Raw genomic sequence first — 20,154 nt, forward strand, 5'->3', positions numbered from 1 at the left:
TCTAAAAATAATCTAATTTTAGGGATTGAGGTTTACAAAACTATTTTCTTTATCCAAATTAAAGCTTGTGATCATTTGCATCAACGACAAAGCTTTACTGATCTGATAGAGAGAGGACGTACACAGTTAATGATGTGATGTTGATGCTTATAAGGAGAGAGGAACCTTGAGGTTCATGGATCTGTTAATGGATATAGAGCAAAGCACACACAATCATTCCCCATATTATAATTATAATTAATTAGCTATTACTATATATAAGTAATTTCTATATTATAATAGATATTTAATATTATAATATCTTAATATATATAAGTATATATAATTAACATTAATTATATAATTATTGTAACAATTATATACCTATAGTAATTATATATACTATAATCATGATTAAATTATATTACTATATATATGTAATTTCTATACTATATCATATATAATTAATATGCATATTATATTATAATAATTATATAAATATAGTAATTATATATTCTAAAATCATGATTAAATTATATTACTATACATAAGGTAATTTGTATACTATATCATATATAATTAATATATATTATATACAATAATTTATATATATTTTTAATCCATAATAATGTATGTAATATTATAATGTACAATATAATATAATCTTATATTATAGTGTAATATAATTTATATTATAGTATAATATAATAATATATTATTATAGGATACGTTTTGGGAGATACATTCTTTCAGCCATCCAAATGGTGGACAGGTATCTTTTTGTTCCCTTAGCAAATACTATCCAAATAATGGACACCTATATTCCAGGAAGATGTTAATTTCAGGAGATACCAATTTCAGGAGAGGCATCTATTTCCGGGAAATCAAATGGGGCTTAAAATAACTTAAATTGGTGAACTAGATAGAGATGCAAATTGCCCTATTCATTGACCCGTTTTGAAACATTAGGCAATTTTCCCATTTGTATTATTGTCGTAGTGTTCAAAACCATGATTCTTTTAGTGGATTTTTCACTCACTAATCCATGTCTCAATATCGGATCGGCAATCCAGATGGAGTCTGGATTCAGTGATCCAAAAACATATTGAAAATAAATTAAATGAAATAAATTTTGGGGCAGGTATTTAGAGGGGACCTAAAAAAGTATTTGATAAGTGAAAACCGAGATCACCAGGGAAGTCATTTATCCTACTTGGACCTAAATGCAGCATGCGTAAATGATGGTTTCCCTCTTCCCATAACAGAGATGATGATTGATTCCATAGGTTCATGTGAAGCCTTCCCTTTTATGGACAGGTACAAAGGATACAATGATATGGGGATGGCTACCGAAGGTGAAGAACTAATGAAAATCTGAATGACCAAAGAGAGTTTATTGCTAAAAAATGATGCCTTTCGGACTCAAAAAATCTAGGAGCTACCTATTAGCTTGCAATGACAGTTATATTTGAAGATATCCTACTAAACATATGGAGTGGTATGATGAAGACCTGTTCATAAAGTTTAATGATCTACTCACATCCATGACCTCAAGGGTAGTGTTTGACTAGCTTTGGAAGCATCAACTCAAAATAAACCCTTTGAAGTGCGCATCTGAAGTCAAATCAGGAATATTTTTAAGGTTTTTGTGAGGCAAAGATTAACAACATTAAAATTAGAGCTATTGAGGACATGCCTCGACCTAAGAATCTTTATGAGTTAAAATAACCCTAAGACGCACCCAAAGATTCTTTCTAATTTGTCTGGATGGTGCAAACCTTTTGTGAGACTCATGAAGAAGGATTTCCCTTTTTGTATGGGATGAAGCATACCAAAATGCCTTCCAAGATATCAGAAATTATCTCTTGAACCGCCAATTTTTATGTCGTCATTTTCAGGCAGACCATTTTATACATAGCTTCCTTGGAAGGGTACTTGGCTCTCGCCTCATACAATATAATGATGAAGGGAAGGAGACCCCCTTTTCATATTAGGAGTCATATCATTTCAATACGAACACATGTGGTGCAAACAAGAACGTGACATACTCCTCCCTAAAGAGATACTTCAAAAACCTAACTCCTCAATAAAGTGCTTCGGAGGGAACAATTCAAAACCAAAATTCAATTGCTATGAATTTTATTATTTATTTTTCTAAGAATACAATTTGTAAGAAATTAATAGTTAAGAACTCTCTTTTTTTGTAAGAAAGTTTCTTTTAAGTCATTCCATTAGATAATAGGTGAGAGCTATTTTAAGTCAAGTTTGTTGACAAATAAGAATATTTGTTTAGACTATACAAAGATCAATATAGACCTTGTTAAAAGAATCGACTTATATTCGTAGCACCAACTTCAACCATATAGTGCTTTTGGGTGTCACAAATATTACTCTTTTTGTTTTTTGTGTTTTTAATTATTTTTTTTTTTGATAACTCAGTAGGGAAGACAGACGCCTACACGTTTTTTCAATAGATTGGGGAGTTACATTTTGAAAGTGTTAATTAGGGGTGTGGGTGGTAGGAATAGATATCACGATGTGGTAACTGGGTGTGGAGATGCTACCACCACGACGGGGTGTGAGTGGTAGGAATGGATATCACAATGTGGTAATTGGGTGTGGGGATGCTACCACCACGAATGGATATCACGATGTGGTACCTGGGTGTGGGGTGTGGGGATGCTACCATCAAGAATGGATATCACGATGTGGTAACTGGGTGTGGGGATGCTACCACCACGACCCCAGCCGCTGTCCTTAAAAGTAGTAAGTCAGTGAAGATTTGGGCCCCTACCCTTTAATGAGAATGGAGTAAAAGACTTCATCATAGAGCTCGTTGGTTCTACCGCAAAGACCAGCCTATTCTCGAGATTACTTTGTTCCAGTAGACTTTCTGCGTCTTTTTAAAAGGCTTCTAGTGAACATCAATAAGTAGGATTACTTAGACATTATTTGCTTGACGTGCCAGTTTTGCATGCTAGAGAGAGAGAGAGTACAATGTGTTTAGTAAGTTAGGGACAAGGGATGTAGTTTGCTAAACTAGTATACATTCAACATAGACAAAAATGGGGATGCACGTGAGTGATTGGCCAAAAATATAAAGAGCATCATAAATAGGGATATATTTAGGGGGTAGCCTAACAAAACTCATTATCAAAAAGGAAAAAAATTATATTAGGATGCAACTTTATAATGTAGAACTACGAATGCACCTCAAAAATGCATCGGGAAATAGTGCATTTTACAACATAAAAAGATTTTAAGTCTCAGAAATAGTGCATTTTACAACATATTACCTACACCGTCCATTTTCAAGATTTTCATATGTTTATAGATCTACTTGATTTTAATTATTTTTAAAATTTAAAAGTTTATAATTAAATATAAAAATAGATTTTGAGATAATCTTAAAAACATTTTACATCAAAATTATATACCTTGATAAATTTGAAACTGCACCTTCCCTCTGCAGCTACATATGTGTCCGTATGCCAAGTGCACCCTCATTAAAATAGGAAGGGTGTTCTGTTTTTTTCTTCTTGGTTTCGGTTCTATTGCAATGGACTACTTAGGCATTATAACAAAGTCCCCCAGTTGATGATGGTAATAAAAATAGAGTTGCAATAACCATTGGCTTCAAAAAGGGAAAATAACAAAGCAAGAAAACTCGCAAAGTAACTAAAATGAAAGTCCATATCAAATGATGTATAGTAAGAGAGAAACCTGGTCCAGCGAGGGATCAAATCGTCAAATAAACTAGATCAAGTGTGGAGTAAACTTATTTGCAATTGTTTGCTGTCACGCAAAGTTGGATTTGAGAATGCATTATGAGGATTTGAATACACTTACTAGGAAGTTGGAACAGCATAATAAAACTGATGGATTTAGGCTTCTTCATAGAGCCATCAGCCCTAATATGATGTTAATTTGTATAACTTATGCAAAAAAAAAAAAAAATGCAATCAATATTAATCGACACGATTAAAAACCTATACAAATAGTGGTAAGAGCTAAAGATCTCTCAAGGACAGTTATAATAAAATGGTGCATGACATTTCACTCTCTTTCAACGTGATGACATCTAATGATATACGGACCAAGTATCATGGTTTCTTAAAAGCAATAATCAACTGATCTCTCAAAAGCAGTGTTCGCAAAATCGAACCGGAACGGTTAACTGGATATGGGCCTGGAAGCGGTTAACCGGCTTAATTGGTAAACCGACCGATTCAACTGTTCTAACCAGGCTCTCAGGCGGTCAAAAAAGTGTTGAAAAAAAACAAAAAAAAAAATCTACTAAAATATGAAAAGCATATAAAGAATGATTAAAACAAAACATATTCATATGTAATTGAAAATTAATGAAAAAAACGGATTTTAACTCATTTTATATTTTACAAGGGCCATTTTTTAAATTTCTAAAAAAATGAGAAAATGTAAAGTATTAATGACCAAAGCAATTTTTAATCTTTACCATAATATAAAGAATATTTAAAAATGCATTACAAATCAAAATTCCTTATTTTTGAGAATTTATATTTTTTTTTTAAATTTCTTTTTTTAAAATACCAGTTGATCACCTTAACCGCCCAAAACTGGAACTGGCCGGTTCCGATCTAACCCGGTAATTAGCGGTTAGATCGGGCAATTTTGCGAACAATGCTCAAATGACATGGTATATATTGTGCAAGTTACATTATCAGCCAATGAATGGATGATTTGTGAAAACCCCATATGCAAGTGATTTATAGATCATTCAATGAGCATAAAAATTATATTAAAAAACAATATTTTTGTCACTAACTCAGCTCGAGTTGGTATATATATATATATATATATATATATATATATATAGTAGTTTATATACATACAACTACTCAGATATATACAACAAAGAGACATGTACAGATTGTGAAGAGATATATGTAAAATAAACAAGAAAATATTTGGTTTTTCTATTATGCAACACCTTCTTGACTTAGACTACAGTCCTCTCATAGGCATTCCTTGAAGATCAGCTGTTGTATGAGTCTAGATGCTGAAATTGTACTCTCTAAGAGGCATGCAACAATTAGAAATACAATGGATTCGGTGTTCTTTTAATATTTCGAGCGTTGCTTGATCATGCCCTGTATTTCTCTTCTGGTTTATCAATAAAAACTTTATGTATTAGACGCTTAAACTATATATAAGATCATGTTTATAACGCATATTATACCTCTTGTAAATTTTGGTCAAACTCCTCAACAACCGTTATTTCAGCTATTTATTTACTTTTAAAACACTACCTCAAGCAACCATAATTTCTATCCTATACTTTTTCTACACAATAATTATATATTTATCCTACCCATCTAAACAACAAACTCAACCTAAATCCCTACAACATAAGAATCTACTTCCTAAACATCCTATCAATCAAGATTAAGAGTGTATCATTCTCTTCCATGGTTTGCTTTTGTCATCAGAAAAGCACATGTCATCTTTAGTTTTACTGCAATATTTATAACAGTTGTGCTCTTTATTAATGGTATTAAATAAGGGAAAAAGATATGATTTACTGGAAATAACATGTGCTCTCTTAAACTGTTTTAAGAATCAAATTTAGTTGGAGTTTTTCATCTCTCTATCTGTGCTTTCTCATGGGGGGACAAGTACTTGAATCTTTCCATTCTTGTAAAATGTGCATTTTCCACATCTTAAGGAAGTTAAAACACCATTTATGTATTTAATTATGCAAAGGAAGTCTTTGTCACTAGACATTTTGATGTGTCTTGCATATATTCTTAGTTTAAGTTCTCTTACTTGAATTTCATATCAGTCATTAAAAACAATTCAAATGAGTTCCAAATTTGAATATGTGGCCATAATATTAGGAGTCGAGAAATTATCATGCTAATAACTCAAAAGCTGACATCTCTTTATCTTCCTAAAAACACTCATAACAAAATAAATAAAATAAATAAAATGAAACGAGAAAAAGATGAAAAAAACCCAAGTTCGGGAATAAAATCATATCACTGAGATGTCCCAACCACATATCCATAGAACAACAATGTCCTTTAGTCTGATGGCAATTTAGGAGAAAGATCGGTGTCGACGATGAAAATATTGTTTGATTTCACCAGAAGCACCTTCTTTCATACCTTGACTCACAATTTTCAAAGCATTCTTCCCAAAGGCCTTCAAATTTCTTGCCAAACTTCGTGCAAAGCTCTCCTTCTCTGTCCTTTCTCTAATATAGCTGCTCAATTCTTCCTCTACAACTCTAAAACTCGCTGATTTTTCTGTAACAAGTTCTTCTCTCTTGCAATCCTCTAGCTTCTTCTTCATGTCAAAGAGGTCCCTCTCTATACTTGCAATCCTCATATACGTAGTGTTGATGGATGCCTCCAATTGTGCCACTTCTCGATGGGCGGCATGGCAGCTTAGAATGTCACCCAAGCTTGTTTCTTGGATATGATAATGGCTGCTTTCTGCTTGAAGTAGTTGACGAAGCTTGATCTGCTTGGCAAATAATGCTTGAACTACAACAATCAGGGGCATTTTCGGATTTTGCACAGCGTGCATGAGTGCTTCAGCCGAAAGGAAACCACAATCAAGGCATCTGGAGAGTTGGTTCTTCTCCTCTACTGTCATTTCTTTATGTTCCTGCAAGCATTGCTAGGCGAGTTCAATAAACGTTTCTTTGCTTTTATGGCCAGATAATGACATTTTTCACTTGAATCAAGCATTATTAAGTAAATTTATCACGTTTTCTCTAGCTCTTTTTAAATTGAACTTTGCTGATGAAGATATTTTGAAACCCTTCCTAAACAGGGAAAATGTGAACATTTTTCGTGTTTTTGGGATTACAAATTAAAGGTCTAATGGTTTAAGAGGTCTATATGTAGGGATGATTGCAATCCCACCATAACTCAATACAATCACATTACCGACTATTAGATCATTGAGAAAATCAAATTTAAAAATAGAGATGGAAGTTCTACCTAAGCATATGCTAAATCTAGCCCTCATACAATTGGGAATAATTACTACAACTTATTGAATCTTTTACAAGAAAAAGAAAATTATGCAACCTATGAGTTGTATGAGATGAGTGTCACCACTAAAAAAGTAAATTAATATATAGCAATTGTCAAGAATATCAAGAAGCTGCAAGTTTGGGAATTGGAGTCATTTGAAATCTCATTTGATTAGGGAAAAATTGAACACATTCTTCTAAAGCAATCAGCAAAGCAGGTTCTTGCTAAGGCCGAAGTATGGGTCACAGACAGACTCATTAGGTTTGGCCAGGCACAATTTAAGGCCTGCAAATCTAACTTGCATGCCTCAAATCTATGTCTTCTGATGGATAGTTGTAAATCATACCATCCAACCCTATAAGAAAAGAATAACCGACCCACCACTATGGGCCATAACACAGCACCCCACCATCCCCTATAATAAAGGAAGGGAAATGATCATGATGAGTTAGGTTCTACATGAAAGACATAACCTGGGCCAATCATAGATGATTGAGATGATTTATAACTCCATATCATATATCCTTATTATAGGGTTCTCGGGAACTCCTCGCTTGCAGAACCGGTAATCCCAAATAAAAACATAGGTATGGTGATTTGACTATCACCAAACCTAACACTCATTGCCCTCGACATGGAGTTATATATCATCTTCACGTTCCACGATTGGCCCCAAACAGTTGTGATCGTGATCGTATACATTTAGCAAAGTATGATTATGTTTTATAGATCATCTTCCATAAAGAAAATATAAAATTACCTTAAGATAGGCATCAATAACCGCATAGATCCCATCATGGCTCCCGATCAAGCGTGTCTGCACAGATCTCATAATCCCCTCAAACAGGCCTAGAGACAACTGAACCACACTAGGCACCCACGCACTGGAAACCACTTGAGGATTCCTTATGTGTCCTCCATTGCCCTCTCTCCTCTTATTCGATTCCCACCAAATTTCCCTTGGAGTCAGTAGAGTTTCAATGCATTGACTAACCAGGAACACTCCATTCTCGGACTCGGGAAGCAATTCTAGGGACTTATATAGGACAACCTCTGCAACTTCCTTATCAGTAGTCACCACTTGGGAGAAGTAGAATTTGGTTCTCCTACATAGATTATGGACTTCGTATTCCTCAGTCATCTCAAGTATCTCAGCTGCACATCTCAGAGCAGCTATATTTTGTGGTGTGAAGGGAAGGTTGGATCCATAACAGAACTCGATGACCATGTCGAACGTATGTGCAGTGATCTTGATATCATCCAGTCTTATGTTATTAGATTCTTTGAGATGTCGTTTCATGTAACCGCTTCTCGATGTGAGGGGATGCTATAAAAGGAATGAAATTGTAAAACATATTAAGAAAGTCTGTGTTTAAAAAATTGGCTATACAATACTAAGGCTATAAAGCACTAACAATTTCTAATTTCTTGATGGTTCAAAGCAATTGATTTTCCCATTGAGCCAGTATGTTTTTTCCTCAAAATAATTTAGGATTATTAAATTTTTCTTTCACTTTGAGATTTGGTTCCATCTTTTGTGAAATTTTTCCACTAGCACCAAAACATCAATTTTAGCATTTAGTGAGATATCTTATTTGTTTTTTGGATACTATTACGTAGAGTGGGGAATGGGCCTGTGATTTGGGTGGTGGGTGCTAAAATGTGACGTCTTGAGTTTAATTTCTGCCGAGACCCATATTAACATTAAAAAAAATAATAACATTATGTAGAGGGTCAGTATTGTCTTTATTACACTGTGGAGGAAGAAAGTTCGGTTCTCAACATGAATAACAATATCAACGCAGCGGTTGGTAATCTTGTGCCTGCGAGGAAAGGGGCACCAAACGAATTAGGGGAAAAGTAAAAGCCAACAAAGCATATAATGCACAAAATTTTTAACTTGTATTACAACTCCAAGAGTTTTTAAATAAATTTACTCATAGAAAAGGAGAGGCTCAAAAATAATATCATTTAAAAAATCTTGCAATCATCTATTGGGGGCATGTATGGTGGACCAGTATGATGACCAAACGCATGAATGGTCCAAAGGGAAAAACACGTAGTCTGGGAAACTTTATGACTTCAAATTTTTCAAATCAAGTTTGAATGAATTTTCTTTATCTTTTTTTTCTTGTTTTATTTTCTTTTCTTTCAATGTGATTGCATAGATGAATAAGGATTATTTAAGAGTGTCAGGGTCAAAACAAACACCCCTTAACTAAGTGTTTGGCCATGGGACCAAATGCACAACTTGGTCCAACGGGGCCACCGAATAATTTCATAAATATGATATTTTATAAAAACCTAATGGTCTTTAGATATTATTAGTTGGATTAATTCAAAGTAATCCAAGTTGTTATAATTTGAAATTCTTTAAATCATTTAATTTTATAATTATGATACTTTGGAAATCTATATTATGAAACCTGGAGACACCACTCCTAGAAAACCTTGCTATTTGATTTTAAATAACCTAGTTTTATAATAGATACCCTTGTATTATATTTATACTATTTACAAGAAAAAAGGAAAGTAATTTTAAGAGAATTTTTGGGTCATCACCCCATAAAGTAATGTTATTATAAAAGTCCTTGTGATTTTTTTTACATTTAAATGTATAGTTGTTTCGCTCTCTTTTTAATTTTTTCCCATATGCCCCAAGTTCATACCTTCAAGGTTAAAATTGAGAAGACAATTCTTAGCTTGAAGATCTGAAATTAAGACCTGAATTCTCACCTTCAAGGTATGAAACCACTTAAAAAAACTGGAACCACTTAAAAAAACTGGAGGATGTTGACTTCGGATTTTCAAAATCCATGGCCCGAAATCAGTCTTTGTCAAAAAGTTTATTATTCTTCAAGATAGTAAGTCATTTCCTTAAGTCTTTGACTTTGGAATTTGTCAGTTCGAAGTCTTAGTAAAAAAATTGATTGCAACTTTGATTTTACTAATACTACATTTTACTAAGAAATGAATCACCATTAAATAAATATGAATATCCAATTATTAGATAATAGAAATAAATACTTTTTCTATTTATATTAATAAAAATCGATATTATCTTCTACAAATAAATATTAAAAACAAATAGAATATAAAAATTTAGAAATATATAATAATAAAATGACAAATACAATAAAGAACATGATATAGTAGTTAGTTGAATCGGACCAAATGCCAACCCAACTCATTGAAATAAAAAATGGATTACAAACGCGATTTCTAATACATCTACCAGTCTGTTCGTGGTAGTGCTAAAATACTTTGATATGTTTCCGCAAAATAGATGAGTTATAGGCATTTTACTAATTAATTGAATGGAATACTTAGTCGAAATATCAATAAAATTTTATAAATTATAAAAATAAAAAAATAAAAATGCTTTAATAAACTTATCAATTGAATGTTTTATCAATTCTTTAAACACTTTTGAAACAAATCTTGAAATTAGTATTTTCTCTGTTACTTCCTAGCAACCATTTAGAAAGAGGTTTTCTTGTGTTAAACAGAGAGATAAAGAGAGAGAATTGGGAGTATGATTTTCATTTTAGAAACGCGATGTTTTGTATGAATTTGCTAGAGCACTCATTTGCAATGTAGACACTAATAAAAATTTATCCATATTGCCGATCCATCGCTTTTTTGTTTAATCGCGTTTTCAATTAGGGATGGTCCAAAAACACCATTTATCTTTTGTACAACGAGGTTGTAATTATTTTTTACCCTTAGATTTCAAAATAGGTGTGTAAGAGTGTCATTGATTAGAGACAAAGTTCAAAAAAAAAATTTCGGACTCATCAAGCTATCCAATTTGATATCTAATGAGTAAGAATAGTTGTGACATCCTTGTACAAAAGGTAAATAATTTTTTTATCAATTATATTACAAGAACAAATCATAAATCTGATTTTTTTTCTTACATATTTTGACATGTCCTTTTAATAATAAGATTAACCAGGTCAGGCTACGGCTCAAGTCTATAGAGAATGGGCTGAACCTAGATGGTGGATACGGTCCCAATAAAACAAGGTCAAGGCCCACAATTATGGGCCAAGGCCGGAGCTACCTGGTTGGGCCTGGGTGCATACCAGCCAACAGTGTATGGGTTAATGAAAACACAAGTAGCAAATCAATTTTGTTCTAAAATTCCTGTGATAAGATATCAGGTCAAAAATATGAATCACCGAATGACGATTTTATTGGGAGTATATAATGAAACAACAACGTAAACAAACTCAACAACTACATCAAGAAATAACGAGAACTATAACCCCAAGATAAATGATTACTAGAAAACGAATATAAAAAGACTCTCAATCGGATTCTAATTAAAACGACAAAATCAAGAAAATGTGAAATAATGCTCCACCCAAATTATCGTCTTGTATACACCAATACAATGACAAAAAATTCAAAAATGGTGAAATTAATCCAACTTCTATTAATAAGAAAGCAATATAATGCTCACCCAAATATTCAGACCTCACCATATGCCTAAATCTTTAAATGTTGGTGAATCTTTTTTCGTTCTTTATAATGATGCTCTTGATTTAGAGAAAAATAAAATTATTCACTGGGTTAGTCGTCCTCTAACTATATCTATTATTTTGAGATATATGACTCTTTTAGAAGAATATTTTTTCTGAAAATACTTTGCTAATATTTTCCTGTAATGCAATTCTTTAAAGGGAATATGTTGGTGAAATATTTGAGAGAATATTTTAATGAATCAAGATTTTTATTTTAATCCGACTTTTTTTTCATACTTTTATCAAAATCAAAATTCAAAGATGTCAAATGAATGAAGAGATAGAAATTTCAGTAAGGTTATAGAGAAGAAAGTTTTTCAGAAAAGTCTTTCGAAAAAAGATAGATGTCCATGCCTATCTGTTTAATTTAAATATATAAAATAAAAAAGGCTTTTAAATATCTTTTGAAAAACTTAGACTTCTTAATATATTTCAAAAAATAAAATAAAAATTGAAAATTTGTGTTTAGTTTAGAGGCTAGCGACGTAAAGTTGTTCGTTTATTTGGGTGTATCGTTAGGGGTGGCAATGTGCCAGGTACGGGTCGGCTCTGGCTGGACCTGGACCCATACCTGAATAGTATTCGGGTCCAGGTTTTGGACCCTAACCCGTACTATCGGGTCCCGAGTCTATTTAGTCAGGTCTATTGCCACCCTCACTATGAACTTCTCTTTTTTTTTGCCTTTTTTTTTACTATCATATATCCATATTATCGGCAATAAGGTAACAATCACCCACCATTTGATTTGTCATTTAATAGCTAAAGATGACTCAGAGTTCTTATTATATACAATCTTTAATACACCCAGACGAATAGGGCTTGAAGTATTTTATCTCCAACAGTTTACGGGTACAGATCGAGTCCAACCGGACCCAGACATGTACCCCAATAGTGTTTGGGTCTAGGTTTTGGATCCGAACCAGACCTGCCGGGTCCAAATGTTGGACCCATACTTGGACCCTGTCAGGTATACCCGGCGGGTCTAGGGTTGGGTCCATTGCCACCCCTATGTATCGTGCACATGTGGGAGCAAACTGTACAATTGCTCCCTCAGGTAAAAGACCTACTTAGTGTTTTTCTTATTTGAAATTTTAAAAACCACTAGATAATTATCTTAAAGAATAAACCACTAAAATGAAATTTGAACTCTATGTTTAATTTTAGTGGTAATTATTCAACATCCAAAATTTTGACACTTAATCTTATATAATTTGTTTCCAAAAGAAAACATTATCATTGATTGTTGGATTGAAGAGGTTAGATGTCCAAAATTTGCTTCCTAGCAACACTTTCTAAAATGAGTTTCGCCCAAGGAAGTGGCACTTCTAAAATATGTTTTGCCCAACAGAGTGAGTTATGAAAATGCTTATGTGAAACAAGAATCTTTTGGTTCTATTCTCGAAATTTAGGGGTTTAATGGTTATTTTAAAAAATTATAAAAAATAAAATTTTGTAGCGATTATTTCTTCACGTCTCTTTTTTTTCTCCTGTTTTTGGATATGTTAATAATGGAAATGGATGATGGGACTTTAAGTTGAGGCACCCGCCCCCTAACCACCGATGCCGCAATCTCATCCATATTTTTTCATTTCTCTTTTATCAATATTCGGGATTACTGGAAAGGAGCTGGGATCGTAGGGGTAGCACCCCCACACCCTAGTCACCACGGTACGGTTTTCATTCCCTCTATTAACATCACCCCATTAAGACTTTCAAAAAGCTAACTCATATTCTACTTGAAAGAAACGGGTAGAGGCTTGTATTCGTCACTAAATTCCAAAAATTGTATATATTCAGGATTCAAAGTACCAAATGACCTAATCTAGAAAACATCTACATGAAATCTATTAAAAAAAAAAGATGTCTCTTTTGGGTCATTTTGAGAGTAGATTTGAAGAAAAGATAAATGGTTCTTAAAAGAAAACAGTTTTATCTGAAGCATAATCTCTTAACCGATCAATCTGGCTTAAGGCTCAACCAGATCTAATGCAAACTTGTTACTGATCACATAAAAGACTTGAGGCAAACTTATTTATTGTTCTGTGAAGGATAGCAAATTTGATTAAAGTAGGACAACAGAAAATTTAAATTGTTTTCTAAGAGGGTTCACATGCAATAATGTCTATTTCTAAGTAAATGAAAGGTCACAAGTTCCCAAATCATCTCCTTTTGCAGAATAACACACCAAAGACCTCAGCAGGCATGATATATAATCCCTCTATCTCTTCTTTTGCATAATAACACGCCAAAGACCTTAGTAATGCATCTCTCACATGGCAACATGATAGCCAAAGACCTCAGCAGGCATGATATATAATCCCTCTATCTCTTCTTTTGCATAATAACACGCTAAAGACCTTAGTAATGCATCTCTCACATGGCAACATGATAGCAATTGGAAATCACAATCTTAAGAACTTTGGGCTAAAAACACAAACAGGAAAACAAACAAAGAGTGAGAGGCTAAAGGCATGATGCAATGTGTGATTACCATGTTTGGACACAACATTTGAGGTTTTCTGAGAAATCACCAGTTCCAATAGGCTCCATGTCCTCTTCATCACTGTCCTCTATTTCTTCTTCAACTTCATAGATGGGCTCCACTGTAAAGTCCCTCCTCCTCCCCCTCCTCACCATTTTCATTCTTGCTTTTCCTCTTATTGCTACTTTGTGTGAAAGACTTTGCTCCTTATAATGGCTAAGACAGAGCCACATCCATTGAACCTATGCAAGACCATCAATGCTCTCTCTAGACTACTTGGTGTCCCTCTTTGGGGATTAAATCTATTGATAGTGCCCTTTGGACATGTTTTCATTGTGACCATGATGTCCTTAATTGAAAATAAGGGTCCTTTCCCTCTTCTTTTGGTTTTCTGTTCTATTCTAGAAGAAGAGCAAATGTGACCCCAAACTCTACAGTATTTCATAAAATTTCGATTTGAAATTATTCTGGAGCAAAATTTGTTCAAACTTCAAACACCATGCAGACCAATGCCTTCATTTAGAACTTTGCAAGATGTTTTGCGCCTTACTTCGAGTTTCAATTCGATAAATCCTACTTTCCATATTCCTAGTTTAAGTTATAGCTATTGTTTGGTGCTTAGAGATGCATAAATATGCAAACGGATAATGCCATATCTAAGCCTTAATTTGTAATATCATGCTTTACGTATTTCATGCTTAAGCAAATTTGATCTTGCAATTTTATGTCATTCAGGATTAGCATCTTAGCCTCAATTTGTAATATGTTTGTTCAAGAATACCATCACTCTTACTTCGGTATCAGGTTTTGCATTTTGTCATCTGTCTAAGCTTGTCAGCTTTCAATTCGTTATTCATGTATTAAGTGATTAATTATGCACGTCTAGTTCGGTGCATCAGACGTATTGGATATTCGTTAAATCGTATTTTCCATACTCCTAATCTGAATTTAATGTTGTACTTAGTTATTAGACATGTTCAGTTTGAGCCCAATGACGTTTGGAATCATTGGAAAATCAGGAAGTCCTAACTTAGTATGTCCCTTAGCTGAATTCATTGTTGTGTTTTAGCGATTAAATATAAACCTCTACCTTCCACCTTCCACCTTCCAAACTCATCAAGAATTCACTAAATCCTAATCGTCAATGTTCCATCTTTGAAACCATTGAGTTGTCATCATCATTTCCCACTTAATTGGGATCGGCTATACAAATCCCGGTCTGTCATTCCTCAGTAAGACAAACCATTGAGTTGTATTTAGTTATTACTAATGCACCATAACGTCCCCACCTTCATCAATCACCAAAAATTTGTGCTGCTGTACATGTTCCTAGGCTGAAATTTTAAGTTTTACTCAGTGATATCTCTTTTCAACCGACTTCCAACTCCCGTAAAATATGGAGTTCGATAAATCCTTCCAAACATGGTTTTGAGTTTAATTTTAGCTCTATTTACTAGTTACACACAAGGTCCGGCTTTCCAACCATCGGAAATTCATTAAGCCCCTCTTCCAGGCAATCCATGAGTTAAAACAACTAGTTGTATTTACTAGTTAGATACATGGCCTGGCTTTCCAACCATCCCAATACATAGGAAATTATTAAGCCCTACTCTGTGTGTTCCATGAGCTAAAAATTTTAGCTGCATTTAGTGGTTAGATATGCATTTTTGACTCGCTCACCATCCAAAATCCTGGGATAATGGGTGTCTGAAGAGTAACTAGGATCTAAAGAAGCAAGTTAGAGATCACATTCTTGAAAAGTTAATATGATTCATGAAATTTCAAAGATTTTTTTTCTTTTTTCATTTAATTAATCATGGTTACATTCCCAGACACTCGCTACGGCCCTCAACGAACAAATCACCAAGCCAACAACCTAATTTCCTTGAATTCACTTCCAATTATATGGAATTTTCCCATATGAAAAACTCTCTACTCAAAATGATCCATGCATGAACGATTTATGTAAGTGACAACCATTCAAAGATATGAAAACAAAAAAAGAACACTAATAAGCTTAAACTGGTTAATGACACCCTTCTATGATCATAATAATGATCATATTATAATCACAACTCTTAACCACTAATCATGTAGCAAATAATATAAAAGCTATAGTAAATCCACTCTTCACTTTTATAAATCTTTTATGAATGACCCATCTTCATATTTGTTATCATGAATAAGACTATAAATGCTAGTTCAGTGACAAACACTAATAAGGTAACTACAATTTTGCCCTGAAATTGGACTATATGGCCCTTCCTTTTTCTAAAATTCTCCTCAAGTCCCATCTCTCTCTCTTTGCACTAAATTTAGACTGTATGCTTACCTATTAATTAAAGCAGGAATCTTCTAATATAGGTATTATCATACAGTTCGAGTTTATCTTTAGATATTCATTTACAATTGCTTAGTTGACAAAACTGGCTATTTCAAGACAAAATCCTTATATTTGGGTCACTGCTCTGGTACAGCAAGCTTTCTTACCACTAAAAGTAAAGAGCACCCCTATTATTGGATATTTTCAAGAGAAATTTGACATATCTACTTTTAAGACAATGCTTTGATAGGCTGTAGATATGTTATATATATTATATTATATATTAAAAGGTTATGTTATGGTACTCACAATGTGGAGTAATTTATTATTATACTCAACAAATTTTAGACACTTATATACTTTTATTTTGTACATAGGGTATTTTTGTCATAAGGGTATTTTTGGTTATTTGGAAGGATGTGACATCACCCATATGGAGCACACTAATGTATTTAATGCTTCATGTGAGTGTTCATATAGATGACATCACGTCACTCCCAATGACAAAAATATCCCTATTAAAAAAACTCTACATACAAAACAATAGTATATAAGTGTCCAAATTTATTAAGTACAATGATAAATTACTTCATAGTATGAGTACCCTAACATAACCTTATATTAAATATATTATATAATATACAATAAATATATTATATAAATAAATATATTACATAAATATATACTATTATATATACTATTATAATAGAATATAAAAATATTATATTATATAAATATAATATTTTTAGATTATATTATACTAATAATATTAGTATTATGGATAATATTATATTATACGAATATATTATTTAATATTATATAATCGAGTAATGATACTATGAGACACGCTCACACTCATGTGAGTAAGACCCCAAAAGACCACCATTAAATTTTGACACAGATCTTTAGAAATGTTATCAATAAACTCATTCACCCAAATCCCACACACATGTGATAACTTTTCTAGAGATCTACGTCAAAATTTAATGGTGATCCTTTGAGGTCCTACTCACATGGGTGTGTTTGGGTCTCATAATGTCATTACTCTATATAATATAATACAATGAGTAATGATACTATGAGATTCTTCCACACTCATGTGTGTAGGACCTCAAAGCATCACCATAGAAAAATTATCACATGGGTATGGGATTTGACTTTTTTAGATATATGTGCCATATTTAATGGTGATCATTTGGGGTCCTACACACATGGGTGTAGGAAGGTCTCATAGGATCATTACTCTAATATAATATATAATTTTTATTATTATATATTAATATAAAAAAATCTGACAATAGCTGAGCAGCTATAATGAATAATAATATAGGTGGAATCTCAGCCGTCAAATTTTCATCGAGTGGTTCAAAATACATATCACTATTTTAATTTTTAAATTTTTTTATATAAATCTGATTAAGAAGAAATTTTGGGTGTATATACCTAAAACTATTGCACACCATATAAAAATATAAAAAAAATTATTTTCAATAATTTAAAATGACTTTCAGTCATTTTTTATTTTGGGAAATATTTTTTATATTTTTTTAATTGTGCACCTTATTTTTTAGCACACATGTCTAAAATTTCATTGCGATCCGATTTTTAGAAAAAATATTAAAATTTATATAGTGATATGCATTTTGAACCGAATGATGAAGATCTGATGGCTTTCATGCCACTTATATTACTATTAGTTATAGTTGCTCAGCTATTGTAAAATACACACACACATACATACACACACACACACACACATATATAATATATATATATATATATATATATATATATATATATATATATATATATATATATATATATATATGAAGATACTACAAAACGCCTATAGGTGAAAATGAACAGTGATTTCGCCTACCCTCATATCGTCCAAAGTTCATCGTACGGTCACGATTGTCCAGTAGTGTTTTATTTTTCATTTTTTTTCTACAAATTAGAATAACATGAAATTTGGAGAGTGTGTACATCAAAAATATGAGAGTATACAAAAAATATCAAAAAAAAAAAATTTACATGAAGTAAGTTGATCAAAATATCCCGAAAAGTTTTAGAGGTATTTTGGTCATTTTTTTCATGAATTATTTTTTTGATATTTTTATTAAGCATATGCACACGCTCCAAATTTCAAATCATTCTGATTTGTAGAAAAAAAATAAAAAATGAAACAATACTGGACAATCATGACAATGCGATGAACTTTAGACGATGATAAAGATAATCAAAATCACTGATCATTTACGCCTATAAATGTTGGGAAGACTTTTCCATATATATAATACAAATAACAATTGATAAAATAAATATCAGGGACTTGGACACAAATAAATTTTCAAATACAAGTTCCTTGCTTGGACACAAATAAATTTTCAAATACAAGTTCCTTGCTTAGCGAGGAATAAAAAAGTTGTTTTTTTTTTAAATAAAAAAAATGAAAAAGTTGAAGAATAAAAACTTTCCAATTCGGACATATAGCACTGTGTCAAATAAGGGTTTGCTGCATTATTAGTGATTTATTTATTCTGGAGAAATAAGTTCCTCCGAAAACAAACCCCGCCCTAAAGCAACATTTGTTATCCAAAATGCTCAATAGTATACTCCCTCTCTCTCTCTCCCTCCCTCTCTCTCTCGCTCTCTGTCTTTCTGAGACCATGTGCATATGGTGCAGTGTGAACGCCCAAGCCAGATAACTTCCAAAGGCCCAGAGCCTCAATAAATGGCCCTTCTCCCCACTTTCTCTTCTACTTCAAATCCCTTCTCCCTCAAAAACTCAATGAAACCCCAATTTCAATCCCTTGTGTCTAAGCCCACAGTTTGCAGCAAGGAACCCATTCCCTCTATGTCTGAATTAATGGCTTCTTCCCTTAACCAAAACATGAAACTCCACCTCAAAACCTTGGGTCCCTTCTTTAGAGTCACAGCCACAAGCTTAGCCACCCAACAAGAGCTTGGAAGGGCAGAAGGCTTCATCAAACTCTGGTTTAATGAGAGAATTATAGAAAGAATTTTGCACCTTGATTCTATCAAAATGAGAAGAGAGACTATTGGGATGGAGAGATCAATCTTTGGGCTTGGTTTGTTTGTTGGGGCAGTTGCAATAAGGCATGGATATGATTCGGGGTGCAGGAAAGCCGAGCTCCTCTCCATTAACGATTCAGATTACTACCATTCCAAGGTTCTTAGTTGTGCTTCTTTTTTAGGTTTTTTTTGGTTTTTGCTGCATATTTTTCCGTGGTCTGAATGTTTAGATTCAGTGTCTAAGATAAAGGAAAGACCACTTATGAAATTGGCATTCTCTCTCTCTCTCTCTCTCTCTCTTCTCTCTCTCTCTCTCTCTCTTCTCTCTCTCTCTCTCTCTCTCTCTCTTATCTCTCTCTCTCTCTCAGCTTGTTAGGTTCTATACAAGAATGGGATTCAAGCCTGTTCATGAAGTTACTGGTTCATCAATTGGTGATGTCCCTCACTTGTTGATATGGGGAGGGAGAGGCACAAGAATGGATGCAAATATTGAAGAGCTTTTGATCAAGTGGGGAACCAGGTTTAAAGCTCAAAGCTGATGTTTTTTTAACTCCAAACTTCATAAAAAGGGGCTCTCTTAGTAAGGTCATGTACATTTTGCACTATTCTTATGCAGTCAAATGGGCTTTGCATTAAAAAGCAGCACCAAATAACACGCCAGAAAATCAGATCTGATGTCGAAAATCTATGATGGTGTCGGTATATATCTCAACCCGTAATTGTGAAAACTTGAAGCTCCAAGAATTATCCGCGTATACCAAATATATAAACATTTTGATA

The 20,154-nt window shown here is 33.1% G+C and overlaps 2 protein-coding genes across 2 annotated transcripts; one reads left to right on the forward strand and one right to left on the reverse strand.

Annotated features, from left to right (window-relative positions):
• Positions 1-6,057: 6,057 nt before the first annotated feature.
• Positions 6,058-14,170, reverse strand: LOC18430879 (BTB/POZ domain-containing protein At3g49900). Its single transcript, XM_011623849.1, has 4 exons — positions 14,025-14,170; positions 8,758-8,827; positions 7,765-8,331; positions 6,058-6,630 (listed from the first exon to the last, which is right to left on the reverse strand). Exons 1-4 carry the CDS (start codon positions 14,168-14,170, stop codon positions 6,058-6,060), a joined length of 1,356 nt encoding a protein of 451 aa, XP_011622151.1.
• A 4,752-nt stretch (positions 14,171-18,922) lies between these two features.
• On the forward strand, positions 18,923-20,013 carry LOC105420394 (uncharacterized). The gene is made up of 2 exons (XM_011623823.3): positions 18,923-19,531; positions 19,743-20,013. Exons 1-2 carry the CDS (start codon positions 19,073-19,075, stop codon positions 19,911-19,913), a joined length of 630 nt encoding a protein of 209 aa, XP_011622125.1. The 5' UTR covers positions 18,923-19,072; the 3' UTR covers positions 19,914-20,013.
• The last annotated feature ends 141 nt before the right edge of the window (positions 20,014-20,154 follow it).

The sequence above is a fragment of the Amborella trichopoda genome, chromosome 12 (assembly GCF_054954075.1).
Source record: "Amborella trichopoda isolate Santa Cruz 75 chromosome 12, AtrichopodaSantaCruz75HAP2 v2.0, whole genome shotgun sequence".
NCBI classification, from domain to species: domain Eukaryota; kingdom Viridiplantae; phylum Streptophyta; class Magnoliopsida; order Amborellales; family Amborellaceae; genus Amborella; species Amborella trichopoda.